The sequence below is a fragment of the Symphodus melops genome (genome assembly GCF_947650265.1).
Source record: "Symphodus melops genome assembly, chromosome: 6".
In the NCBI taxonomy this organism is placed as follows: Eukaryota; Metazoa; Chordata; class Actinopteri; order Labriformes; family Labridae; genus Symphodus; species Symphodus melops.
Genome location: NC_136696.1, coordinates 2,492,851 through 2,520,757, shown reverse-complemented (window position 1 = coordinate 2,520,757; position 27,907 = coordinate 2,492,851). Strand labels below are relative to the sequence as shown.

Genomic DNA, 27,907 nt, shown 5'->3' with positions numbered 1-27,907 from the left:
TTTCCCTGTGCGGGCGGCGTTCAGGGCTGCGTGTGAGGATGAAGAGCGGGCTAAACGGAGCTCAGGTTCCGGGAGGAGGTGCATTAAAGATGCCGGCCGAGGGGACGCTAATGGTGCCATGTGTTCACAAGACATTCGCGTGCACGTTTCTTCCTTGAGCCTCATCAGATGTGTGTGCATGCACTCCGCGGAGAGTCCTTTCCACACGGTGTGCCAGCAGCGGGCGCGTTGCTATTTTTAGAGACAACGTTGCGGTAGAGGAATCAATCAAACTGGGGCTAAAACAGTGCATTCATGACAATCTGCTGCAGCCCTCTGAGATTCCTATCTGAGCTCACCGGGCCACGCGACAGGATGGTGCTGGTGTGTCTATTGTATCGCAGCTGATGCCACATGATGCCTTCTCTTGCTCTGGTGCTCTTGAGGAAAGCACACCGGCGGACTGCAAACTTTTGCGCCATGGAATCCACCACTCTCTCCGGCAACAGTGGCTGCAATGCTTATGGGACCTCGTGTAGTTCTTTCTGCTTTTTACACTCTTAGAATTTCCAAAGAACAATGCAGCTTGTGATGTGAATGAGAATTGTTGGATGAGAAAGAACAAGCAGCGCTGTGATCTGGAGAGAGGCGTTTTCTTCTCCTCTTCTACTTCTATCGGGAGGGAGCGGATTTTTTGCTGGCTCTTATGGGAATTAAGCACTCGTCCCGCTGCATGCTCCTCAGGAGAAAAATGGCGGATTCTGAGAGCAGTGAGGTAAGTGAAGGGAAACCTATAATTTCCCTTAATGAAATATAACAATGCTCAATTTTCCGGACTATTCCCGGAGTCCTTAACGCGCCCTGCAGCATGCGCACTACCTGGAGTAGAAGTTGCATGCCGGACTAACTGCAGCTCTGTCCGGATATAGAGACTGAGAGATGTGTGAGAGGATATTTACCAGCACATACAAAAAGAGGCATTGTGTGCAAAGCAGCTATAGGCGTGAGGATTCCCAGCATCTGGTCTCATGAGGGAAATGCATGCACATCTTACTGGTTTAGTTTTTAGCCGTGTGCTCTGCAGAAGCTGGATGATTGCACTCTCACTTTACTCGCAGACAGGACAGATGCCACAGGAAGAATCTGTCCCCGTCCTCTGATAAAACAGACGTTTATCGGGTAGAGCTCTCTCTCTCTCTCTCTCTCTCTCATAATATTTGGAAAGATCTTAATGTATTTGAATGTCAAATGAAGCAGTTTGAATGATGAGTAGGCTGCAAGCAGAGGGAGAGAGGGAGAGAGGGAGAGAAAGAGCTGCGCTGTCCAAGGTGCTGCAGCACCGTGCAGACAAACACTGGGACCTGATGTGTGGAGCAGGACGGTGAGCTGGAGGCGGGATGTGCCAGCAGCTCACCGGGCTCTCACCGCGGGATGCTGCGGAATCACTTGAACTGCACACCTTTTACAGAATCCTCTTTAGAAAAAAAAATGCGATCATGCAAACCGTATGACCTCCACGAAATCTACAAAAGACCATTCAGCTTCTCTTTAAACTGCACGCTCACATCCGCACAGCATGTTGTCAGTGCTTTGTGGAGTCAGCTGAGCCACATCTGTATTCACAGTGTGACTGCACGCGGAAGCAGCTCTGCTGATTCACCTGCTGTTTAAGGATTCAGACACCCTGTGGAGTTTGAGACAAGAACAGAGTTGCTTCATTAAACATTATTCATGACATAAAGTTCCCTCAAAGGGAATTTATTCACTGTCGAAAGCCTCCTGATTTTTTTTTTTTTTCCTCACTGCACTGGTGTCTTTGGGTAGCATGCAGGCACCTGCTGAATGATAATGAGAGGACCTTATACTGCCCGATGGATGGATGGATATCTGACATCCGCTGCTCCCTGCTCCTGGAACATTTACGTTCCCGGCTGCTTAAGTGCTGTAATGGCAGAAGACCAAAGTGATGATCTGTCTTGACTATAGGAGGGGATTAATGAGAAGCCTCTATAGGCCATAAAAGCCTGTAGGTCATGTATATGGAACATTTCCAGCAGATGCATTGACCACTAACTCGCCTTGCATGACTCACAGCAACCCTTGCTGCATATAGTCAGTTTTTTTTTTTTTTTAAGATTTGTTTTGGGCCTTTTTTGCCTTTAATGATAGAGGGAGGAAGGTGGATAGAGTCGGAAAGGGGGGAGAGACATGCGGGAAATGGGCCACAGGCCGGACGCGAACCCGGGCCGCCCGCGCGCGAGGACTGAGCCTCAATACGTGGGGTCGCGCGCACTGCCGCTGCGCCACCGGCGACCCCCATATAGTCAGTTTTAGGATTGACTGGGCGACTTCCTCTGACACACTGAGACGTCACAGGAGTAATGCATGCAGTGACACGCAGTGAGTGCTGTCAGATAGGACGCCCTTTGGGTCGCTTCCTTCTGTCAGTGCAAACTTTGCACATTTTCAGCAACTGCTGGGGTTAAAAGTGTGTCAGCCCTCGGGGGCCTCATTTGGGCCCCGAGCAGTTTCCTGCTTGGCCTGTTGGAAAGCGGCTCCTCTGGTTGGCACAGGACATTAATTTGTCGTCATTTATTTCGTCGGATCGTAACGTCTGAATATTTACAAGATGAGACTTGATTTATCCAAAAGGCTTTTTAATGATGCAAACCAAGCATGCGTCCCCTGACTGTGGACTTCAGGACTTAAAGAACACAAACAGGTGTCTCGTCACAAAACGTCCTTCTCATATAACACTCTCACCTTGGCGTCGAGAGGAGGATTCAGTCAGGAATAGATCTGCAAATGTGATAATAAGTCCGCTGGGTCAGACTCAAGGACGTGTGTCGACTCGACTCTGAACCCTTCCTTAATCTCCACCCGAGGAGACGTTTGATTTATCCGCAATACAACTTTTAGAAAATCCTAGCAGCTCTCGTATTAATCCAAAATCACTTCTTCTGAGAGCCGCTCTGTAATTATTGACTGTCTGAGTTCAGCTCGGAGAAAAGCTGTTTATCAAATCCTTTTTTTTTTTTTTTTTGAATTCCTCTTTGCTATTTCTTGTTTTTAAGAGATGTCACATGTTTGTCTGCAGTCTTCTAAGCGGAGAGCGAACACGTCTGACGTCGCGTGTCTTCCTGAAAATAAGACATGAAGTGATCAAAGTTACACCTCAATTAAAGCTCATCGTCAGGCGGCTCCAGAAAAGCCTCAGTAATGATCCACATGATGAACATTTTGTGAGAATATACAAAACAGATGACGGTTTCACCTGCTCAGATCAACATCACAGCTTCAAGGATTTAAAGAAGATGATGTTTAAAAGTCAAAAAGCGTTTCCACTCGATGATGTCTGCTCCTTCAGCTCAGAGTGATTTTCCTCTCCTGGAAAGTCCACGATGTCCAGGAACGTCCTGGTCCATTTTAATCCTCTCTGACGACCTCCGCGTGCCGGCTGCACAGTCAATGACCAGGAAGCCTCAGTCTGTCCCTGCTCGCACAGATCCTCCTTCTTCTTCAGGTTTCTACGTTCTCCTCACAGCATCACATGTCCGCTCTCTTCTCCTTTCAGCTCACGTTGCCGACCCTGACCAGTGAATGCGTCTCACCTGATCGTCCTCTTCTTCTCCATTGTTTTTGGGGTTTTTTGTCACGTCTTCCCACACAGGGCGCTGCTGACTGTAGTCGCATCTCAGACTGCCTGAAGTTTTCTTCTTCCCTCTGGATTTTGAGTATCACTACAGTATTTAAACAATAACAGGGAAAAGGGAAATAAACACAAAGAATAATAATACTTCGACCCTTCTCTCAGCAGCACTTACACTTCCTCTCCAAAAGTCCAAAAACTTTCCAGCAGCAGAAACAACAATCTCAATTCTGTCTGATTCTCTTTCTGCCGCACACTTTAACAACCTTTAAAAAAAACTTTATCAAATCTGCAAAAACTGTAATCGTGGTGCTTTCACCCTGAATCGTTTGCTCTCTGTTTCTTCCTTCGGAGGACATTCTTCTTTCTCTGCGTTGTTATCTGTTCACGTTGTGTTTAAAGAACTTTTCAGAGGTTTAAAATCGTCTCATTACATGTTACATGTATGTTGCAGCAGCTGACGCAGCCGACATAGACGTCAACACGTGACTTAAAGCTGAACTTAGAACCTGCAGCAGAAACTTCTGCAGTCTTAAAAGATGAAGAATTAAGATCCCAAGATGTTTGTAAAGATACGTCACATGATGTGTTGGCGGGAACATGTGCGTCTATAGAGCAACATGTTGGACCATGCAGGAGGCGGAGCCAACAACACCTCCACTGTGCATCATGTGTGAACACCTGCTCTGTGCCGGAGCCATGGGTCAGCTTCTCTGTGGAGGCAGCGTATTGTTCTTGGTCATCATGTCGCCGTCTGTGGCGTTTAAGCCCAGCAGGAAAAGAGAGAGGCGGGAGATATTTGAAGGTAGAAGAAAAGAAGAAGAAGAAGAAGAAGAAGAAATCATTCAAACTAGGTGGGAATCAATGACAGAGAAACGACTTTGTGTTCAGTAGATGCGTGTGCTTCACGGAGTAACACCGCCACGTTAGGTCACAACAGAACGACCTCCTCTGTGAGGAAGGTTATCCACAACGTTATCGACTCTGCTAGCTGCACGCCAAAGGCTACTAATGAAAAGAACTAATTACTGACTTCACTTAGGTTAAATCATGATTCATGTGAAACGGGATTTAAATCAGAACTACCCCCCCTCTGTGCTCCCTCTGAAGCCACGCCCCCTCTGTGCTCCCTCTGAAGCCACGCCCCCCGTGCTCCCGCTAAAGCCACGCCCCCTCTGTGCTCCCTCTGAAGCCACGCCCCTCCGTCATCCCTCTAAAGCCACGCCCCTGTGCTTTCTCTGGAGCCACGCCCCTATGTGCTCCCTCTGAAGCCACGCCCCCTCCGCGCTCCCTCTAAAGCCACGCCCCTGTGCTTCCTCTGGAGCCACGCCCCTCCGTGCTCCCTCTAAAGCCACGCCCCCTCTGAAGCCACGCCCCCTCTGTGCTCCCTCTAAAACCACGCCCCCTCACTTCCATGCACGAGCGCCGTTGCTCCAGAAGCTGACCTCAGCTCATCTCTTTCAGCGTGTAGAAACGACCTCGTCTCATTCATCGGTGACGAGCTTTGAGAGCGAGCGAGAGCACGCAAGAGGTAGAGAACGAGCAGGGAAAAGATTTTAAAAAGTGGATCAGGTGGAAATGACCCGACTTTACAAAGACCAGGATCTTAATTCTGAAGTGTCACTGTTATAAACACACTTCCTGTTTGGGTTCACCTGAACACTAATTTATCATTCATTTCTAGAAACAAGGAAATTTGAGACGCTGTAAATCTGTCTCTATCTCTCTCTGCTTCATCCACAATCTGACACACACACACACACACACACACACACACACACACACACACACACACACACACACACTCACACACACACACACACACACACACACACACACACACACACTTCCCAGCTGGCGTCCGAGGTGATAATCAGGGCATTACGGCTGTACCTTCTGTGCGGAGCAGAGCTTTCTTTCTGGCCGTCTGTTGACAGACAGACTGACATCATGTCCGCGCTGAGAGCGTCCCATAAACCCGGCGGACTGTGTGGACTCACTGTGAACTCAGCACGCCGCTTCATGGAGCCGGAGACTGACAGACGAGCTGAGAGGCATGAGATGAAGAGGCTGTTAAGTCTCATCGCTGCCCATGATGTCGAGTCCGTTGCCAGCTTGTCTCCTTTGTTTGCCGTCTTTCTCCATCTTTCCTCACTGAAGTCTTTTCTTTCTCCTTTCAGCACCAACAGTCACTGCCGCAGCCGATCCGCATCATCCAGTCCCAGTCGGCCCAGCCCACCTCGCTGCCCAAACCCGTGCCTTCGGTCCAGCACGGCTCGCGGCCTCCTCTCCCTCCACACACCCCGCATGCTGCCAGCCTGCCCAGCTGCCCTGGACGCGGCAAGATGGCCAAGTTCCTGAACCCGGAGGAGATGACCTCACGGGACTACTACTTCGACTCGTACGCCCACTTTGGTATACATGAGGTATGCACTGACCCTGACCCTGCACTCAGGTCCCTTCAGATGTCTCTAACTAAGGGTGTATTCACACCTAACTTGTTTGGTTCGCTTGAAACGAACTAAAACCCCGGTGCGGACCTTTTGAGTCGGTGTGAATATAAACCATCGAACTCAGGTGCGCACCAAACAGCCGGACCGAGACCCAGCCGAAGAGGTGGTCTCGGTCCGCTTCCAAACCAACCCTGGTGCGGTTCGTTTGAGGTGTGAAAGCAAGCAGACCTCAGTCCGACACAGCTCTAAAAATCTTCCGGCTTTTTGGACATAACAGGCTCCCGTAGCCTCGTGCATTAAGGGAAATAATTGTTTGGTCGCGGAGGTCATCTTCAGTCTATCTTTCAGACACTTTCACTGGTGTTTCATCTCTCTGTTCCTTTATTATCCAAAACATTTAAATCACACAGACTATGAACAGAACAGCAGCAGTCTGATCTTCCTCCTTTCCCCTGCGCTACATACGTCATTTATAATCTCAGCCACATTCATCATAACACCGGTTGATTGCCCACACATAGATCTACATTTTTTACACCATCCATCCATCCATCCATTTTCTGCCGCTTATCCGGGGCCGGGTCGCAGGGGCAGCAGTCTAAGCAGAGACACCCAGACTTCCCTCACCCCAGACACCTCCTCCACCTCTTCCGGTGGGACCCCGAGGCGTTCCCAAGCCAGCCGAGAGACATAGTCTCTCCAGTGTGTCCTGGGTCTACCCCGAGGCCTCCTCCCGGAGGGACATGCCCGGAACACCTCCCTAGGGAGGCATCCAGGGTGCATCCGGACCAGATGCCTGAACCACCTCACCTGACTCCTCTCGATGTGAAGGAGCAGTGGCTCTACTCCGAGCTCCTCCCTGGTGACCGAGCTCCTGACCCTATCTCTAAGGGTGCGCCCAGCCACCCTACGGAGGAAGCCCATTTCGGCCGCTTGTATCCGAGATCTCGTTCTTTCGGTCCTGACCCAAAGCTCATGACCATAGGTGAGGGTAGGAACGAAGATCGACCGGTAAATCGAGAGCTTCGCCTTTCGGCTTAGCTCCTTCTTCACCACGACGGACAGATACAGCGACCGCACGACTGCAGACGCCGCACCGATCCGTCTGTCGATCTCACGCTCCATCTTCCCCCCCACTCGTGAACAAGACCCCGAGATACTTAAACTCCTCCACCTGGGGCAAGGACTCCCCACTGACCCGAAGAGGGCAAACCACCTTTTTCCGGTCGAGAACCATGGCCTCAGATTTAGAGGTGCTGATCCTCATCCCAGCCGCCTCACACTCGGTAGCGAACCGCCCCAGTGCGCGCTGAAGGTCCGGGTTCGATGGAGCCAACAAGACCACATCATCCACAAAAAGCAGAGACGAGATCCTGTGGTCCCCGAACCGGACCCCCTCCGGCCCCTGACTGCGCCTAGAAATTCTGTCCATAAAAGTAATGAACAGAACCGGTGACAAAGGGCAGCCCTGCCGGAGGCCAATGCGCACCGGGAACAGGTCCGACTTACTACAAGGACCGGACCACCCTTAGCAAAGGGCCCCAAACCCCATACTCACGGAGCATTCCCCAGAGGGAAGGTTAGTGTCGGTCACAGCCGATGAAAAACAAAGGTTTATTTTCTTTATGAAAAAGTTAAAACTTTCTTACATAATAAATCTAAAATGTCCACGAAGTAAAACACGGAGCCACGAGGAATCACATGAACGGACATCCACCAGCAACAAACAACACTGAACTGACAGAAAGGGGACGAGAGGCTAAATAAACACAGGTGAAGACAATGAGGACAATCAGAGAGGCAGCGATGAACACCAGACCAGAAACACTGGAGACACTCCAGGATGTGAGAACACACACTCTGAAACATCAAACTGGAAACACACACTCGAACATGAAGTGACAAGCTAAGACTGGTCCCACACTGAAAAACAAACTGGAAACATTATCAGACGGGGAAACCAGCGAGAGACGGAACAACGAGAAAGTAAAGAAATCTAAACTCTGAAAAACTGAAGGAGACAAAAGAGATGAAGGACGAGGGTGAAGGTAGAGCGATGGATGTCAGGGTCCAGACTCTGGGTGGGGGACTCGTCTCTCTGTGTGGATCCCTATAGTGGGGGGGGGGGGGGGGGGGGGGGTCTGTGTTTTAAAAAGGATATTACATTTGTTAAATATTGGAGGGGAAATATAATAAGCAGAATAAATATGTCGGCCCTTCGACGTGTCGTCGCTCTCACAGAGTTGAATCTGTTTCATGGTTTTTATCAACTCGACTTTTCAAATCGATTTTCTCATCGAAATCATCAAACAGGGGAGCAAGTCTGACTCCGACCTGTCAGATCTGTGCTGGTGACAGCTGCAGTGTAAAACGAGACCCCCCCCCCCCCCCTCTGTCTTTAAACAGGGAGGGGCTCCGGTTGTTTGGCTGCACCGACACTTTGACAGCAGCAGATGTCACACAGTTATCAGAGGTAGCTCTCTGATGATGCTCGGGTGTTTGTGACGTTGGAGTGGGCGTCCGTGTGAGGCCATGAGCTGATGTTTGTTCTGTCTGCTCTTTATAACCTTGGATGTGGATTCTCATCGTGTGCTGTGGGTGTTTTTGTGCCGCTGAGCCTCCTGCTATCTGCACAACCAACCTCCCCCTCTAAAAAAAGAAAGCTTGAACCTTCAAGATGCAAGTAAAGAAACGCAGAGTACTAAGAAGTGCAAAACTGAACGTTGAACAAAAGAGATTTCTCACATGCAGAGTCGTCTCACGCGGTCTCAAACTTCCTGCAGACCTGTTTAGATTATAACAAGCTGCATGGACTACACCTTTAACAGACGGAGGAGAAACACACCTGGTGACTGTCCTTCAACAGAGACAACATCTGAAGCTGTTTATGCCTGTAGACAGAGCAGTGGATGAGTCAGGTAGAGAGAGAGAGAGAGAGAGAGAGAGGAGGGGGATAACATGCTATAACAATCTGATTTATCTCTTAAAGCAGAAGTTACAAAACCTGCCAACATTAATAATTCCAGCTGGTTACGACCTGAACGAGAATAAAGAGTCAACCCGGTGGCTGTAAATAATTCAAAAAGACAAACAGAGGCTTCGTCGCCCTCTTAAACCACAAACACATTAAACTGTCATTCAAAAGAAAATATATTGATCCCCTTTAATGCAGAAAAGAAAATGTCAATCCAGGAAGTGCTTCTTTAATCCAGTTTAGAAACTCAAAAAAGTTAGTTTGGCACTCACCGGTCTGGCAGCCTGACTCCTCTCCTTTCCCGGGGTGCTCCAGGATTCCTCTTTCTTTCTTTTACGACCTGCAGCTCGCTCCTGAGGAGGAGGAAACACCGCACGACGAAGAGGACAAACTCCTGATCCTTTTCTTCCCCGCTCTCCTCTGCCTCCCAAACATTTCCCCCTCTCCCTAGGCCACGCCCCCTACACACCTGTGTCTCCCTGGCTGACCAGGTCACATGACCAGGCTCCAGCTAGAAAGAAAAAACATGACCAAAGGATGACACTTTGAGTCAACATAAATATCTGTAGGCCATATGTCCTCGAATTAAAGTCCAGCTGCATCCTGAAGACGTCGTGTATTAACAGGTCCCATTTGACCTTCACACTGACCTTTTTCATCATGTTGGGAATGTAGGTCAGGTGTACTCTCGACACAGAGATGAGGATTGTCTGCTCTGCTTGTGTAGTGTTCTTGCTGCTCTCTCAGGTTTGCTCCTGATCATCGTCTTCATCATATTATTTGTCCCCGCTGAACCAGGAGATGCTGAAGGACGAAGTGAGGACGCTCACCTACAGGAACTCCATGTACCACAACAAGCACGTCTTCAAGGACAAAGTCGTGCTGGACGTGGGGAGCGGGACCGGGATCCTGTCCATGTTCGCCGCTAAAGCAGGAGCTAAGCACGTGTACGGGGTAAGACGGGATTTCTTTACTGTAGCTGTGTATTCAAATGGACAGTCCCATCTGTTATCAGTGAGCAGGTTAGACCTCTGCCAGCCAGCAGGGGGAGCTCTAAATATTCTGCTTTTATTCCCATGCTGACTCCATCCACGTTGATATTACACATAATTAAACTCCCAGAAAAACTGCAGGTCAGCTGAATCTCTCAGCTCTTTAAAATCCAGGTTAAAGACACGCGGCTGCCTTTAACTCAAATATTTTAATAAAGGTTTTAATCTTTTACTCTGCACTGTAACTCTTAAATCCTTTTATATTCTGCTTTATTTTTTAATAATTTTGTTTTAATAATTTCAGTGATTTTTATCTTTTTATATGATTCTAATTTTTCTTTTTAACGCATCTTTTCTTTCCTCTGTCAGGATGCTTATTGATGCACTTTGAATTGTTGTTGAAATGTGCGACATAAATAAACTTTCCTTTCCTTAATAGAGGTCAAAGGTCATCAGGCTGTTGGATATTTTCCTACCTCGGAGCGGCTTGTTAATCTGGTCTGACAGGCAGGTGATAGCCGTGTGTGTCCTCTCGGGGGGGCTGACGGGTTGAGCTGGGGAAATAAGAGGCCTGTGTGCTGGTGCAGATCAAATCACCAGTCAGGCCATGACTGCACATCTAGATTCAGGATGCACAGGATTAGCATAGCAAGGTGTTTTTGTCTCCTGTCTGTAAACAGAGTTGGACTCAAGGGAGGAGTGATTCACTTGTTTTAAGCTACTGGTTGATATTTGGCTTTTCTGTGCGTCTCACTTGTCTGTCTCCTTCTTCTGCTCATCCTTCCTCTCTCCTCTTGTTTTGTTCGTTCGACTGAAATATGACTTTAGTAGTTTTTTATTTTACCTCGCAGTGTTACTGCCGTCCATCTTGAGGGTTCAGTCATCATTAAAATAGAGGCAAAGGTTTCAGGGTTTTACTTCGGCTCACCTCAGACACAGCGGCTCTCAGTTTGAGCTCCGCCTGACACTTTTATCCTCCTTTAAACGTGTTAGCAGCGTATGAAAGATGGGCTGGAGAGGCAGAGAGACCGGGCTCAGGGCCAACAACAACAACACTCTATCACTGCTTTCAAATGAGAAATGATAACCTCTTTCTGCATCCACAGAGTTCCCATTATTCCGTCCAGACCAGAGTCCACACATTTAGTGTTTATTTATGTCGCACATTTCAACGACAAGGCGATTCAAAGTGCATCAAAAAGCATCATGACAGAGGAAAGAAGAGAAACATTAAAATCACCGAATTTATTCAAACATAAAACATGTTCAAGTAAAAATGATCAAAGTAAGAATATAAAAAGAGTTAAAAGTTACAGTGCAAGATTAAAATCTTTATTACGATTCTTTTTTTTTTTTTTTGCATTTGTGACTCTAAACTGTAAATGTTTGATACGTCCAGCAGCGCAGCAGAAACTGAAGTCAACTATAGTTGAAAGAGGCCACGATGCAAACAGGGGCACAGAGACTGAGCCCCGGCCTCTGATGTAAACTGTGTAGTTTAATAGCCCGATGCTACTTTATTTCAATGTTAACCATGATGGTGGTACTCATATAATATTTTCTCATTGTTAAAATCTGCTTTGCATGATTTACAGCTCAGAAATCCTCCTGGTGCATCTGATACTGGCGTCAGTAAAAACCCTCATGTCAGCCACAGCAGCTGCTGTCTCTTTAAGGCCTTCCTGTCGTCTGATTGGCCAGCTCCATGAGAAGGCCACAACATACAGGAGAGCTTTGAATGCACACATTTTACACTCGCTCAATCAATCATCTTTGACCTCTGCGGAGGCAGAAATGCTGATTGCAATGTGGACTTCATGAACTCGTGCAGGTTTGTTAGAAAGCATTTCAAAGTCTGGCTGTTGTCATGATTTCCCGCTCAGTGCACGACTGGCAGGCTGCAGCGCAGACTCAGTGGGGAGAGTGATACCTGCTCAAATGTAGAAAGGTGTTCCTGCTGAGCCTCCAGAGAGAAGGCTGCAGTGACAGTGAGTCCTCCTGACACCAGTGAGAGGTGCAGGAGTGCGAGGGTGTTGTTACTGTAAACAAGCCTCCGGGCATCCGCGCTGCCTCCGACACTGACGGACACTTGGCTAATTCTGTCTCCTCTCACACAGAGCCGGAAAAAAAGACAGGAAATCGTCACTAAATCCAGGCTGTCATTGGAAGGCCTATTATCACACACTAACAGCACAACACGCTCACACACCTGGTGCAGCGTTAGCCTTTAGGCGGAGACATCAGCGGTGTGTGTGAGCAGATGACCTCCGTCACCTTCCTCCACTAACAAGCAGCGGAGACGAGGCGACGCTGATATCCAGGCTGTGCATCCTGTGTGCATGTCAGTCGAGGTTCCCTCGTGTGACACACCTCCGCTGAATACGAGATTTGTTTTAAATATACACGTACATGCATGTAAAAGTAAAAAGGTTGCTTGTCGACAGGTAAGCAGCCAGCTGATTGGACACCCAGACCGGTACGTGGCCCCTGCAGAGGACCAAATGTGCAAATTTTGCAGTGACAGTAGAAAAACCTACTCAAACGTAACATGCATGCAGTGAAGACCAAAGTTTGTCCATGAAAGTCTCCAGACTGGTGAAGAGCGAGTCACGCAGCGTCACTGGATCAGATCAGCATGAGTCAGCAGTTTTCTTAAATTTGTCTCCACATAATCTGGGAAACATCTGCCCGTTGGTACAAACACACGTGGTGTTGTTTGTTGAGCACGTTATGTTCAGTGGGATGCTAATTTTGTCAGCCAGTTAAAGGCATTTTCCAGTATGCGTTAGCATCAAGCTAACAAACCCAGATGCACATCGATCCATCTGAGAGAAACTCTGCCAACTCTGGGAAACGATCCACCAGCCGACCACTGGATGTGAAACAAGGGAAAATAATATTCTTAGTATTGATACCTGTTATGTTACCACGGCAACAACACCAAACAGTAGTTAATTTGTTTTGCCGCAAACGTCCTGCACACTGTACTCTAAATAGCATAATAAAAGTAAAAATAAAATTAAAAGTTGCCCAAATATTTGTGCAATTTAGAATCCGTGCTCTCTCTCTCTCTCTCTCTCTCTCTCTCTCTCTCTCTCTCTCTCTCTCTCTCTCTCTCTCTCTCTCTCTCTCTCTCTCTCTCTCTCTCTCTCTATCTAGCTTCTATACTATAAATTATTAAGACCTCAGAAATTGGGCGTGCGGCCCGAGGGCTAATGTGTTGGACGAAGGGTTGTCAGCAGATAGATATGAAACGAGCATCAATCAAACAATACTGATAACTGTTTTGACACCATGGTAACAGAAATAGAAGTCCCAGGTACCAAACCGTTCAGACGTCCTGCTGCTCGGTTTAAATTGCACAAATACGTCGACAATGTTCCCGTACAGCACTTTAGCTATTTTTTTAGACATTTAGAAAAAGAGTAAAAAATGTTGACAACCTCAGCTGGAGTGGAAACGAGAGGTGTATTAAGCGATGCTTCCTTATTGGTCCACCTGACAGTGGGCGTGTTGTTCACTGAGCATGTCTAATTGGTTTCTGCCTCTGAAATAAAAGAACTCATTTCCCCAGATGTTGTGAAGCACAGCTGGGTGCTTCTATCTTTTTCATCCGAATCTCTTTTCATTCCAAGAGCTTCCAATCGCGGCCTTACCTTTTCTTTTTTTTTTTCACCCAGAGTTCATTCAAGGGTCGTCTGCTTGATTACAACCAGATGGATCTCTGGCTGCGCCCCTCTGATAAACTGAGAAGGTGGAACAGGGTGTTCACGCTCAGGTGGAAATCTATAAGCTCAGACTGCTCGATGCAGTAAGAGGATAGTATTGACAAATGCCTCCTGCTGGATTGGGCTCTAATTCAGTTTGGACGCCGCTCACAAGAGAAGTGTCTGGAGTTAATTGTGATGAATGACGACCACTTGTTAAGTTACAACTCTATAACTCCTGGAATAACGATAAATCAGCCACACGCTCAGCCACGGGTGGGCACGAAATACCTCGAGACTAGATCAGCACTCTGTGAGGATTCAGGAGTGGAAAATGTGAAAGAGGAGAAATGGGACAGGAGAGAAAGCAGCGCGGTCCGGATCATTTATTAGACTTGAAAATGTCACGGTAGTAATGAAAGTAGAAGCTGAAGATCCCAGCGGGACTCGACGGCTGGTTACAGTTGAGTAGCGACTAATTGTTGCAATAATGACTAAAAAGCAGGAGGCTGTGGCAGCGTTTCGGAGGCTGCTCACCGTGTGTGTATCTGCTGATTCTTTCAGCGCTGATTTAAACTCTGCACACGTGAGGCTCGCCGCTCACCAGCGTGATAAAACGCCTTCTTACCGCTCCCCACACGCGGCGTGAAGGGGAACTCAAAGCTGGGTTTCTCTTCTTCAGCCTGCTCCAGCTGTGAGTTATGTGTCTCCTTTGGATGCATAATAAAAACCTGATTGAGTGACACGGTTCACTCAGTGTTCTTTGAGGTGTGCAGACCAGGAGACATATTTAGATGATGTAAAGATGAGCTTGTGTTCTTCCCACTGGGCGCCCCCCCCCCCCCGTGATGGAGAAATGACAGATTTATTATCAGGCTGAACTTGATCACAAAGGAGTCAGGGTGCAGGACGATCAATCAGGAGGAACTTCAAGTCCTTTTGATGGTTCCTGTTCCGCTGAGCGACGACGAGCAAATCTGAATCAGAAGACAAATAAACGAGCTCAAAGTGTTCTTAACTTGAATTACAAGATGCCTGTACTTTATCACGGTTGTCATGCAGAGCCTCAAATGTCAGTAAATATGAGAGAATTTCAGGCTCGGTTTAGACCGTGTTAGCGTCCCGGTTTAGCAGAGCTCCTCAGGGATCCTGAGCTTGAGTTTATGATGCTAACTAAGTCTGATCAGCTCCACTTGAACGTACACAGTTGCAGCTGATTCGACAGTTTGCATCCTTAAAATGCATCGAAGGCAAACTTCTTCGGGACGAGAAAGGAGAAACAAGCTCAGGGCGTTAATTTCATTTGTGTTTTCTCTTTTGGTCTGACAGATCGAATGTTCCAGTATATCCGAGTACTCGGAGAGGATCATCAAGTCCAACCACCTGGACAGCGGTAAGAGCTGCAGCTGCTCCCCCCCCCCCCCTCCCCGCTCTCTCTCTCTCTCTCTCTCTCTGTCTCTCTCTCTCTCTACTGATGATGACACTGCATCCAGGAGCAACAGCTGCAACAAACCTGGCCGTTCATTAAATTCACACTGCGGACATTTTCCTCTGTCGTCACGCTCAGGGTTCAACATTTAGGGCTCAGTACTCACGAAGAAGTGATCCCAGAGGAGTGTGTGTGTGTGTGTGTGTGTGTCTGACTGTGTGTGTTGATATCATATAAAGACGTGATGACGGCTGAGTTTAGTGAAAGCTGTCTGTAGAGGGCTGCAGTCTTTCTGCAGAAGGACTTTAAATGGTGGTTGTGTCTGTGAGGATCCCACATTAAGCACCGGACAGGATCGTGTTGTGTTCACGTCAGTTTTTCTTTTTTTTAAAACCTTCTTCCCCGTAGCTCACTGAGCGTGCATCGACAAAGTGACCGGCCTTAAAAACTCATCTGTGCACCGGCAGTGTGACGTATCACGTACGAACAGAAGAGAGTTCACACGCTGCGCTCTCTCTCTCTCTCTCTCTCTCTCTTTGATCTTTGATTTGAGGTTGATATCCTCGCGCCCCGTCAGTGTAAAGAGAAAATAGTCCTGGCCCGGTTCTGTTTATCATCCTCGGTGCATGCTGGTGTCCTTTTTCTGCCGTGTTGCAGTGATCACCATCTTCAGGGGAAAGGTGGAGGAGGTGGAGCTTCCCGTGGAGAAGGTCGACATCATAATCTCCGAGTGGATGGGTTACTGCCTCTTCTACGAGTCCATGCTCAACACCGTCATCTTCGCCCGCGACAAGTGGCTGGTATGTTGTGTGTGTGTGTGTGTGTGTGTGTGTGTGTGCGTGTCAGCTTCGACTCAGTTAGTCACGATTCACTTCATACTGTTTTGTCCCTTCAGGCTCCCCGTACAGTAGTGATGGTGGTTATTTCACTACCTGACCTGATGACATCACACATTGACCTCACTTTGGGATCACTAACCACTTCCTGTTTCTGGTGCCTAACTTCCTGTCCTAACCTTCCATCTACTCAAAGGGCCTTACTTTATTTCAGAATAAAAGCGGGGTTAAAGTCATTTCAAAATAAAAGCTTCACAATTTATATTTATAAATGCAGGAAAATAGAATTTCAAACATCCTGATTTATTACAGAAAAGGTGTAAAATAATCGTTTGAGAGCCATGAAATGTTAACCAGGTAAACGTGTCTTTTAAACATGACTGTGTCACGCTGTGGTTTGTTGAATGTCTTGTCCTTTAAAATGTCTGATCTTGTATTACAAACACCTTCCAGAGGAAAAGCTAACACCTCTATAATTCAAACGTGTTCTTGGCTGAGGGATGAAATGTCACCGGCGCCGTGATGTGGACCTTTTCTAATGTGTGCAGGATTAATTGCAGAGTTATTTCCCCGGCTCGTTTGTCAAACAGAAACCTGGCGGATTAATGTTTCCTGACCGAGCCTCTCTGTATGTGGTGGCCATCGAGGACAGGCAGTACAAGGACTTCAAGATTCACTGTAAGTCCACTCTGAGAGGGTGTGTGTGTGTGTGTGTGTGTGTGTGTGTGTGTGTGTGTACTCTCTCTAACATGCTTACATTGTAAACAAACATGTTCCCGTCCTGGTGCATCGTGCTCACACACATATCAGCTCCTGAACGTCTCCTCAGGGCGAAACACTGCCAGCGATAATTGATATCATGAGTCAACGAGCCTCTCCATGTCTGCTTCATCCCACTCTCAGCCCGCCAGGAGGGCGGTGGGCGAAGCTCCGCTGCTGGACGCGGAGTCCGAGTTAAGCCGGAGCATCACCCTGCTGACACGAGGCGTGCAAACACAACAATCACCAACAAGCCTCCTACTCACACTCGCCCACATATCTGGGAAATCAATCCGATTGGCTCAGTGTAATGACGTGTTGGAGTTACATTTAATCAGCCGTGATTCTTCCAGTGGCACACATTGACCTCAAACGTGTTTCTGTCCGAGCAGGTGGCCTGACGTGACCTTCAGCCTGAGGCAGAAGTGGCGTCCTTATTGTGCTCGTTAGTGCACCTCTGCTCTGCAAGCTGCTTTTATTAAGTGGGCAGCAACAAATGCAAATACAGACATGAGAAAGTCCCCGGGGGCGTGTGACCTCCTGCTCATTAGCATCCACTCTCAGACTCTCTCTCCAGTAGCTCTGCTCATGATAGAGATGTTTGCTCACACACACTTACTAAAACAGCTCAATGAATTATGTATGTGAGGGCTCAGCCTATCCGAGCGGGAGGGGGGGGAGACGGACAGGAAGTCCGACTCTCGTGTGGTGGAGAGGAGATGAAAGGGCCCCCAGTGAAGGAAGGGGCCCCTTCAGTAAGGACGTCGTCCTTGTCTGCGTTGGTTTTTCTCTGAGTCATAAGTGTCACAGTGAAGTGATCATCACTCTTACCGCTGAAAACAAAAGTGAACTTGGATATAAGATGCTGCTGATACCATGGCAACAGAAGTAAAAAGTCCCAGTGAGCCATCGTCGTCTCCAGCTCAGACTCTAAACCCAACAAAAACATTGGAAACATTTGGATTGGTGCGTTGGACTGCGTGCACGCTCGCCTTCTTTACTTTGTGTTTGTGAAACGTCGACAGCAGGCGGGAGTTTGACGGACTTTTTCTTCTCTTTCAAACATTTATGAATTTGACTCTTTAAGCTTTAAAGCCAGTTTCCACAGACGTGTTTTTATCCCCTGTAAGGCGATGTATTGTTAATATTATGATTATTATTATTTCTCCGTGCACGCTCCGCTCCGTCAGAGCCGTTTGCTGCCTCTCCTGTTCCCATGGTGAGCGCCGCGGTCCGCCTCAGGCGTGTTCCCGCAGTGCTCTCCTTCAAATATCATGGCTGCTGACACGTTAGGGAAACAGAGCCAGCAGGGCAGGACGCGTGTCCTCCCACAGAGGGTCAGCACTTCGCATTGACTACGTGGAAATACACCGAAGTGCTCAGTAAGAAGACGACAGATTGGAACGTTTTGAATTGTGTGGTGTTAAAACAAAAACAACCTTCGTTTAAATCTTTGAATGAAGTGGTTAAAGTCATATCTCAGGGTGGGTTTGGGTCTTGGAGGAGGAGCCCGATTAGATCACTTTTCACGGGCCAAAAAAAATCCTGTTGATACGCAAAAAATGTAAGCTTTGTTAAAAGAGTTGTTGTCCACCTGTTGGCCTCTCCTGTGGTGAACGATGAGACGTGTTTGAAGTGTGACGGGGCAGAACGATGACTTTAGTCATGCTGTGTTTTTTTTCAGGGTGGGAGAACGTCTACGGCTTTGACATGACCTGTATACGTAACGTGGCCATAAAGGAACCGCTGGTGGACGTCGTGGACCCCAAACAGGTGGTGACCAACTCCTGCCTCGTCAAGGTTGGTGCAACATTCACCTCTCAAAGCAGACAGCAGCATATTCACGCAGAATCTGGAACCTTTGGCCTGAAGCCTGCTGGTTTCTGGTTTCTTGTCTGAATCGTATCAAACACACAAGAAGACTAAAACTGAGACTGAGACTGAGAGCGTGCGGTTTGATAGGACGAGGCCCAAACATCCATGTGACGGGCGCTAACATGTGGTGAATATACGAGCAGAGCCTGTGCAGCAAAGACTGACTATAAGAGCCGCTGTACTGAGGTCACGTGACTCAAAGACCCCTCAGGTCACCTCAGTACAGGACGATTCATCTCAGTGTTTGTGAAGGAAAGTTAAGTAAATGTTTGTTCATACAACCCTTCACAAAGATGCCCAAAGGACACCAGTGTGTGATCATTACTGGTCACACTGGTCAAATGCTCCATCGAGCTGGAGCCAACAGGGCCAGAGGGACAGGAAGTCAGACGAGGAAATGCACAGAGCATCTGGCCCCTTTCAAAATAAAACTCAACAGACTCATATTTTCCAAACACTTTATCAACGTCACGTGAAAACAGGCACCGACTGAACGAAGCGACATGAGAGACAAAGGCGACGTGTTGTTTGCACTCGTGTGTGCAGCTGATCACGGCTGCGAGCGCCGTCCGACAGCTTTCACCGTCATCTTACCGGTCAGATTTAAAACAAGTTTTAGTTTCAGCTAGAGAAGATTACAACATGCACAGTGTGGTCAGCCATGATCATGTGACCTTGACCCGTGAACATGCAGGTGTGAGTATGACCTTGATGTGTCATGGCGACCTCTCCGCTGTCACTGATTGGCTCCCTCCGCTCTGCCTCTGGAAACATTCCTTTGATCAAACCTTCACGTCACGATGCCGAAGCACCTCGATGTCTTCCTGTTTTTGTTTTCCTTCCTACCAGTCTGTTTGTTTTTGTTTACAGGCAGTGAGACGTGAAAAAAAGCAGCGTGCGAGGTTAATAAAAGAATCAGCATGTAACTGGCTGCTGCTCTTCGGCTCTTGTAAACCCCAACGATACCCCGCAGATGGGTTTTATTGATTTTAAATGTATTACAGGATGACCTCATTAAAGTGGAATAGGCGAGGAGTCGTACACGCTGGACCTCGTGTTATTAAACTGATTCTCCAGTGAGGGTCATTACCAACTCTAATCCTGCAGACAATAATGAATCTCACATTAAATATCTGCACGATACTTAAACGTTGCATTCAGCCTGCAGAGGCTTTGTAAACACCGCTCTGAGTTACAGCTCCGTCTTCAAGTTTGAAATGCGACTTTGAGAAGTTTATCTGCACTTTATGAGTGATTATTTCATAACCGCAGCAGGAGATGGACCCGATGTTATTGTTGTTGTGTTGTTTTTTTTATTGCTGCCAAACATGAAGCATAATCCTTCACAGCTAGTGTGGCTCCTGGCTCCACCGCCAACAAGCTAGTCGTGAATATTTATAGGCTCCAAAGGTACAAGAAGCCTGCGTGTTCCCCCCGTGCGCTGTGCTTTCAGGTGAGCTGCACTGCACTCCCCTCTGCTCCTCAGTAATCGCAGCTGACATGATATTTTGGCGTGAGTACAGCGAGGATGTGGATCATCGGAGCTCGGAGCGCACGGTCGACTGGGACGAAGTGACTCCAAGCAGGGGACATTTACAGCACAGAGCATGAACAACACCTGCAGCCTGCTGTCCTACTTCCACAGTGGTTCTGCTCTCTGTCTCGGGACAGTCCCAGTGCGGTGTAAGGGAGACCATTACTATGTAATTCATGCAGGTATAAGCTGTGCTCCTCTTCTTTACAGTCAGGTTTGGGGAGGCTGGAAACAGCAAACTGAAATACTACCATCCATCCGTCCACTACCCAGCTGATTCCAGCTGTCATTGGGCGAGAGGCGGGGTTACATCCTGCACTGTTGGCCAATCAAACACTCACATTCACACCTACAGGCAGTTTAGAGTGAGCAGGTGACCTAACCAGCCTGTGATTGGACCGTGGGAGGAAACCGGAGAGAACCTCCACGTGCACGGGGAGAACATGCAGAGAGTCAAACCACTGTGGAGTCCAGATGATAAATGATGCAATGATAACAAGTGAAAGCAATCAAACGTTATTAGTGTAAGTGGAAATGATGAGAGGTGGTCCTGCATGTGTGCCGAGGAACAAAAGAATAACAAAACAGGAAGTTCACACTTAAAAAGGCAAAAAAAAACAAACACTGAAATAAAGTAAAAAAAAGTAAGGTAAGAACAATTCAAATGTGTTAGTCTCAGTGTTATTCATCTTCAAGTGTCTTTGAAGCTAATTCCAGATGTTGGGTGTGTTAAGTAGTTACAGCAGACCTTCATAACTCTGTGTGCATTTCAGGGACCTGCAGGGAGAGCGAAGACAAGCGTGTATTTGTGGCGTCCCTCGATGAGTCAAAGAAGTTGACAAGTTTCTTTAAAAGTGCTTTTTAAATTCCGAGCTGCAGTCGCACTGCACCGCTGCAGGTTTAACCGTCTGCACGTCCAAAAACCAGAACTTGATGCCGCTCTCATGTCCGTGTCCTGAAAATGTGCAGTGTGTGCAAGAAGACTACAAGCTTGGTTTTGTGCACTCACTGAAAAAGAAAGGAAGCAAACAGCTCCAGCTAGCTCGACTCTCTCCTCGATAAACCTCCCAGAAAATCTCATCGTTAAAGCCTGATCTCATTTATGTCTTTAAGTCGTTTCAAGTCTCAGCATCTCAGTCTCGATGTTTCCTCATGGTCAGACATTCTGCACAAATATAGCTCTTAGCTTAAAAGCATATTTCCTTAAATATTGGATTCATAGGACGAACAATACGACTTCTTAATAAAGTGTACTCGCTTTTAACTCCACCGACACGAACGCGTGAAGCGGCCTCGTGTATCCTGCCGGGGTTTGGAGCGTTGGTTGCACACGTCCTCAGAGATGCTGCATGCGTGTCACGTCTGGGTTTACGTTTGAGCCCTTACTCGCTGTGACTTCACTCCTGCAGGAGGTGGACATCTACACGGTGAAGGCGGAGGACCTCTCCTTTACCTCCACCTTCTGCATGCAGATCCAGAGGAACGACTACATCCACGCACTGGTCACTTACTTCCACATCGAGTTCACAAAGTGTCACAAGAAGACCAGCTTCTCTACAGGTAGGTCGTCTCCCACGCTCCTCAACCGAGCGCATGTTTTCACCCCACAGCGGCAGAGCGACAGCAGACGAGTGAGAGGCATAAGTGAAGTTACAGCGCCCCCCAGAGCTCAGCCTCAGTACCTCCCTCTCAACTCAGGTGCTGCAGAACTTGACTGAACCTGTGGCGCGTTTCCTCGTTGTTTTTAATGAGCGATCTGATCATTACATCAGCAGTAAGCAGGAGGGGGGGGGGGGAATGTCAGTGTTTTATGTATTTGGCTTTGAGAGGACGTGTTGTGCTCTTGATTTTCATTTTTAACTCAAGCGGAGACCTCCAGTGTCTAAAAGTGAAACTAAGACAGAAGTTAAACGGTCCCCTTGAGGCTGGCTCTAAAAGACCCAGAAGTCCCAGCAGAATAAACAGGTTTACAACCTGCTACAAAAAAAAAAAAAAAAAAAACCAACAACTTTGGCTTGGTTAGTTATCGTCTCTAACACACTGTTTGTGATTCATTATTTCTTATAAATAAATCACCTGTGTTGATTTAATAAGGACACAAGTCATGCATGATGTGCTGCCCTGCCTCAGCTGGCTCTCACCAGCATTTCCAACATGGCGAGCGCCATAGATGGGCTTCTGAAACAAACTCATTAGAAACCAAAGGGTGGCGTCGCCGAGCGTTCATCCATGTCTGTATACAGTTTCTGTTTAAAGCCCAGAATGCTAAAGGCTCATGATCGTCCAGTAACCTGTTCACACTCATGTCCACACTATTACACCAGCCTGTCAGCTCCAGCCCTTATATGGGCGTCTTGGTTTAGAGCAGCTTGTACCTGAAACACAGTGACAGATCCAGCAGCAGAGCTACAAACACAACACACATCCAGGGAAAGAAAATCCATGTAAAACATACAGGATACTTCATAAACAGACTGACAGCTTTCAGTTCAGTTACATGATCTCTGATGCTTTCATGAAAAACTGCGAAGATGTCTGAATCCTTTCTGAAGTGTTTGAGATGATGAGCGAGTCAGGCTCGTTGTTTCCTTCACTTGAAGTTCTGCAGTCGCATTATGAGAGGATGCATCTTTTAACAAACCGGACCGGGAACGTCGCACTGCAGGAAGGAGATTCACAATCTTCTTTCAGATGGTCTGTCGATGTTTTCAGGAACACGTGAGGATGATGAAAGTGACAGAGGAGGGTCAGCTTGAAACCGATCCGTCTGTTCAACAGTGTGCCGCATGTTTCCAGCCTGTGTTTTTATTCTCCTAACAACCTGTGTGTGACTGACCTCTAGTGGTTGTTTCAAGTATTGCACATTAAATCAACGTGTGCGTGCAGGAGGTTTTATTGTCAAAGGTGAGAGAGGACAGTCAGGATGTTGCCCCCTTGATACTCATCATTTTATGTTTTCCCTGCAAATCTTTGATGAATAGAATTTTTTTCATCTTGTGGTCAAACCCAATATGTATGAAATCTTTATCTAAATATCTAAATCTTTATCTAAATCTCCTTTTAGCAGATTTATTTCTTCTGTCTTCTGTGAATGTTTTTCCTTGACAGACCTGAAGAGGTTTTTTCTGCAGATCCTTTAAGGAACACACGATGGAGCAAAAGCTTGACTTGGCTCCCATCATGTAAAACACACACACACACACACACACACACCGAGCTGACAAAGATTTTTATTTTTTTTTGCTGCTTCTGAATTAGCATGAGAAACAGAGCGAGCTTGTGATTACCCAAAACAAACAGAGGAGCCAGGCCTGTGCAGCAGCCCTGCTGATTGGCTGACTCTTTAATCAGTGGCCTCACAAAGAGCTCGTCTGTAAAGGCGGAGCTGCTCCAGGGCCGGCTGGCAGGAATCCTCTCCATGCCCCACAGATCTCTTCAATCTGAGGCCAAGCGATCTGTGACGGTCAGAGCATCGGTTAATGCTTCTGTTTGTTTTGGGCATTTCGTGTTTTCCGACACACACACAACACATCACGCAGATGGATGCACCGAGACGAGCACGATGAAAAGGAGGCTGATGAAACAGCAGCAGCAGAGAGATCAAGAGTGAAGTCAGACAGACGTCCGCTGCCTTTTGATTCAGTGTTTCATGTTGAACTCAAAGTGGAGTTACCTGCTCTTTCTTCACCTCCAACGCCGTCTGTGTTTGCTTCACCCACACCGAGTAAAAAAAGACACCGTTTGTCTCGTGTCGCCCCATAAACGACCTTTGTGACACCAGAGAAGGTCGTGTTAGAGAGAGGAGGTGTTCATCACTCACATCTTTACTGCTGCCTTCTATTTGATGTGTTGAGACCACACGAACCGAGACCGGAGTGCTCTGAGACCAGAACAAGACCGAGACGAAAACCCAGATTATAATAGTTTTTTAACTAATTAACTCAGGGCTTTCTAATTAATTAATCGAAATTAACCGCATTTTAAGTGCATCACAATATTTGCCCTAAAAAGCAACACTTCTCAAATTAAATGGATTTTGGTGGATGAGTGAACACAATGCATGCGGTGTTATTTGCTTCTCAGTTTCATAAAGCTGTTGGATCTTGTGTGAAATAGTTTTTCTGCACAGCAGCTGGAAAGTTGGATCACACATTGCTAACTGTAGCACATTTTCTAACCCCTCGTCTTCTACCACTAATAGTGGTCTACAGTCCAGAGCGATCAATTTAGCGAGTTAATTTGTTTATCAGACGTTGAATTACTAATTTTGGTCCAGAAGACAGTCAATTGGTCGAGTTTAGGCTGCAAACGCTTCTTGTTAGTACTTGTGGTGAAGCTAGCACAAAGCTAGCAAGAAGCTAGTGACAAGCTAGCAAGAAGCTAGTGACAAGCTAGCACGTAGTGATGACAAACAGTTCTGCGCTGTTTATGAGGCAAACTGTGAATAAATGCGTTAAAAAAAAACACATTATTTTCTTGTAATTAATCCTAATTATCGCATTAAAGTCCCACCACTACTTAATAGTCATCTTGTGTGCAGCGGGCGTTTCACTCACATAGACAAAGGAAGCAAAGGAAGTGTTGGCCTTGCTGTAAAATCCAGACTATCCAGTCTGAGTTTTTTATCCTGAGAAGAGACCGGGACCTTCATAAAGTGGTCTACAGGTGGACACAGTCACAAAGAAAGATGGCCGACAGAGGCTACATGAGAGATTGATTTTTTCAACCTTTAGACTTGAATAATAATGCACCTCCTCCCTATGCATTGTGTCACATTATTAATCTTATATTATGCACACATTAAGAGGGTGAGTGTGTGTGTGTGTGTGTGTGTGTGTGTGTGTGTGTGTCCCAGCTCCAGACGCTCCGTACACCCACTGGAAGCAGACGGTGTTTTATCTGGAGGACTATCTGACGGTGAGGAGAGGAGAGGAGATCACAGGCAGCATCGCCATGAAGCCCAACGAGAAGAACTCCGTGAGTATCTGATTATCACATCGATCACAGTCGCAGTGACACCAGCAGTTTGTTGAATCTACATCCACGTGTGTGTGTGTGTGTGTGTGTGTGTGCCAGGATATAAAGACGACACATGTAAGCTACATATTGTTTCACAGTTCTCATCTTTATATTTAAGCTCAGATATGAGTCACGTCCTGCTCTGGCGGCCTGCAGCAGATTGTTTCCTCCCCCGTGTTGGCTGACGGTCAAACACATGCAGCCGCACTGCGGTGACTCGCAGACAAACAACAACGCCAGATTCTATTGTTGACCTTGTAGAGCATCCTCTCCTCCCCCTCTGGGAGCTCGGGAGGCGAGACCGGCTTCATCCTGATGTCTCACACAAACAGTCTGCGCTTGTTGAACACCGTGTTCGGCTGTCAGGTCTCAGTGGAAACGCTCTTATGTCCACAAGAGTTCTCCTTTGATCCCCCGTCTCCGTCAGCGCTGAAAGTCTGTCGTGATTCGATCCTAAATCTCCGCTGTGTGAATTCTGAATTAATTTATGGATTTTAATATTCAGGGTATTTTACATGTAAAGGCAGGGTTGGTCATTTTTTCCAGATCCATTTTTAAAGATTTAGGTTGAAACTGTCTTTAGGTCCTAACAGACATTAATAACTCAGGTTCTCTGAAACTGGAACAAAGTAAATCCATCATCTGTATCAGTTTGTAAGTCTGTAAAAACTTCAACCAATGTCTGCCACGAGGTACCAATCTGATAAACCAATCACAGGCTTTCCTGTCTCCCTGCTCTCTGATGAACCAATCACAGGCCTCCCTGTCTCCCTGCTCTCTGATGAACCAATCACAGCCTCCCTGTCTCCCTGCTCTCTGATGAACCAATCACAGCCTCCCTGTCTCCCTGCTCTCTGATGAACCAATCACAGCCTCCCTGTCTCCCTGCTCTCTGATGAACCAATCACAGGCCTCCCTGTCTCCCTGCTCGTTCTCTTCCTCTTGCGTGTTCTCGCTCACACTCAAAGCTCGTCACTGATAACAGAGTTTATACTGAGAGTTTACTTACGGCTGAATGAGAGATGAGACGACGTTTCTACACGATGAAGAGATGAGCTGGAGCAATGGCGCTTGTGTATGTAAGTGAGGGGGCGTGGCTTTAGAGGGAGCACAGAGGGAAGGGAAGGAGGCGTTCAAGGAATGCTACTTTTAAAGTCATGCTAGCATTCAAAGATTTCCTGCCCTTAAACAGAAACATAAACACATCATCCTTGCGTATGCTGCGGTGGATTGGAGCCGCAGCATGCAACATGCATATGACCACTAAGAGCAGCGTAGAGTCGTGCGGTGATGAGTAATGAAACCTCAGAGACATCAGAGATGCTAAAACAAGGGCGGAAAAATGTAAAGAAAAGTTAACAGATTAAGTCGTGTCATAGCAACAAAAGTGCGCGCCTGATCGTCTTTCTTTCCTCCCTCTCGTCACCTGCAGCGGGACTTGGACTTCACCTTCGAGCTCGACTTCAAGGGGCAGCTGTGCGAAGCGGCCATAGCGCACGACTACAAGATGCGTTAAGTGCGACGGGCGGACCTCGGAGTGTGAACCGCTGAGCACCAGAGGTGAGACAAGAGACGCTCCCATGACTGCCGAGCGGACACACTGGGTGACGAAGGAGAGGAGACGAGGTCACGGACGGAGCCGACGAGGCCCGACAGCTGACACTTTCACTATCGTCTCCACAGTGCATGACGGAGTCAGGAAGTCACCGCTACCGACTGTTTAACAAATCCTGAATGTAACAGTGAGGAAGCCGGGCCACGAGCGCTCTCTCGTCTCGATGAATGTTATCGATATTGATGTTGTGTGGGATGGAGTGATGTTCCTGTGTGCTTTGTTCAGTAGCTGTTTTCCGCAATAACCTGGAGTTGATCTTAATCATTCGTGTTGTCCGCACTAGGCTTCGAGTTGACAATACACCGACGGTGTAAACCCTCTTGTTATATCACCTGTTGTTCCGACCGATCAACAGAGAAAGATTTTCATTTCTAGTTGTGTAAAAATGGTTCCGCCGAACCGCCAAGGAAAAACCCGGAGTAAGGTGACGTGTGCCGTGATGTGAAAGGTGACGTGTTTGCGTTGTCAGTGTCGTCGTCGCTTCCTGTGAGTGTGTCGTAGAAAGGTGTCGAAGCTCGCCGTGTTCGCCGTGATGTTGACATGCCAATAACATGCTTTACCTCCCCCCCCCCCCCCCCCGTCCTCAAAGCCTTGAAGTGCCGGAGCGTACCTTCTGCTTTTCTGCATCGCCGCATTCAGCTTTATTTTCCCAATTCTTCCGTTCCACTTTTTAGAGGTTAAATATTCATTGACGTGCACATGATGCAGCCTGTAGAAATCCTCTCCCACACACATATATATATATATCCATTTACTCTGTGAGCATTATAGCACGAGAATTAAAGCTCATTATTCAACTCTGTAACGAGATCTTTTCACATTATTAACACAAAGTACAAACGGATGATTGGATTCGTTTCTAAGACGAACTTTTGCTTTGTTTAATGTTTATTTTACAGTTCAAGTTGTCGCGTTGTGACCAGAACTTTTCAGGTTTAACAGGCCGAGATAAAAAAGTCTGTGAAGCTTCTTTTTGACACGATAAAACATCTTCAAACGTATCTTGTCATGATGTTATGAGATCTGCCAAACAGAACATGTATCTCTTGATAAAACGTGAATATTTCTGATTGCATGATAAACGTC

At 47.2% G+C, this 27,907-nt stretch overlaps 1 protein-coding gene across 1 annotated transcript; it reads left to right on the top strand.

Moving 5' to 3' along the window:
* LOC306825342 (protein arginine N-methyltransferase 8-B) lies at nucleotides 1-27,907 on the top strand. Its single transcript, XM_079346034.1, has 10 exons — nucleotides 1-754; nucleotides 5,809-6,054; nucleotides 9,854-10,009; nucleotides 15,084-15,147; nucleotides 15,841-15,983; nucleotides 16,610-16,697; nucleotides 18,463-18,578; nucleotides 21,597-21,747; nucleotides 25,043-25,164; nucleotides 26,639-27,907. Exons 1-10 carry the CDS (start codon nucleotides 686-688, stop codon nucleotides 26,720-26,722), a joined length of 1,239 nt encoding a protein of 412 aa, XP_079202160.1. The 5' UTR covers nucleotides 1-685; the 3' UTR covers nucleotides 26,723-27,907.

Coding starts and splice junctions, on each gene's coding strand:
- LOC306825342 (XM_079346034.1), top strand. CDS start 686: ATGGGAATTAAGCACTCGTCCCGCTGCATGCTCCTCAGGAGAAAAATG. Junction 6,055..9,853: donor CCCACTTTGGTATACATGAG/GTATGCACTGAC, acceptor CCGCTGAACCAG/GAGATGCTGAAGGACGAAGT. Junction 18,579..21,596: donor CCAACTCCTGCCTCGTCAAG/GTTGGTGCAACA, acceptor TCACTCCTGCAG/GAGGTGGACATCTACACGGT.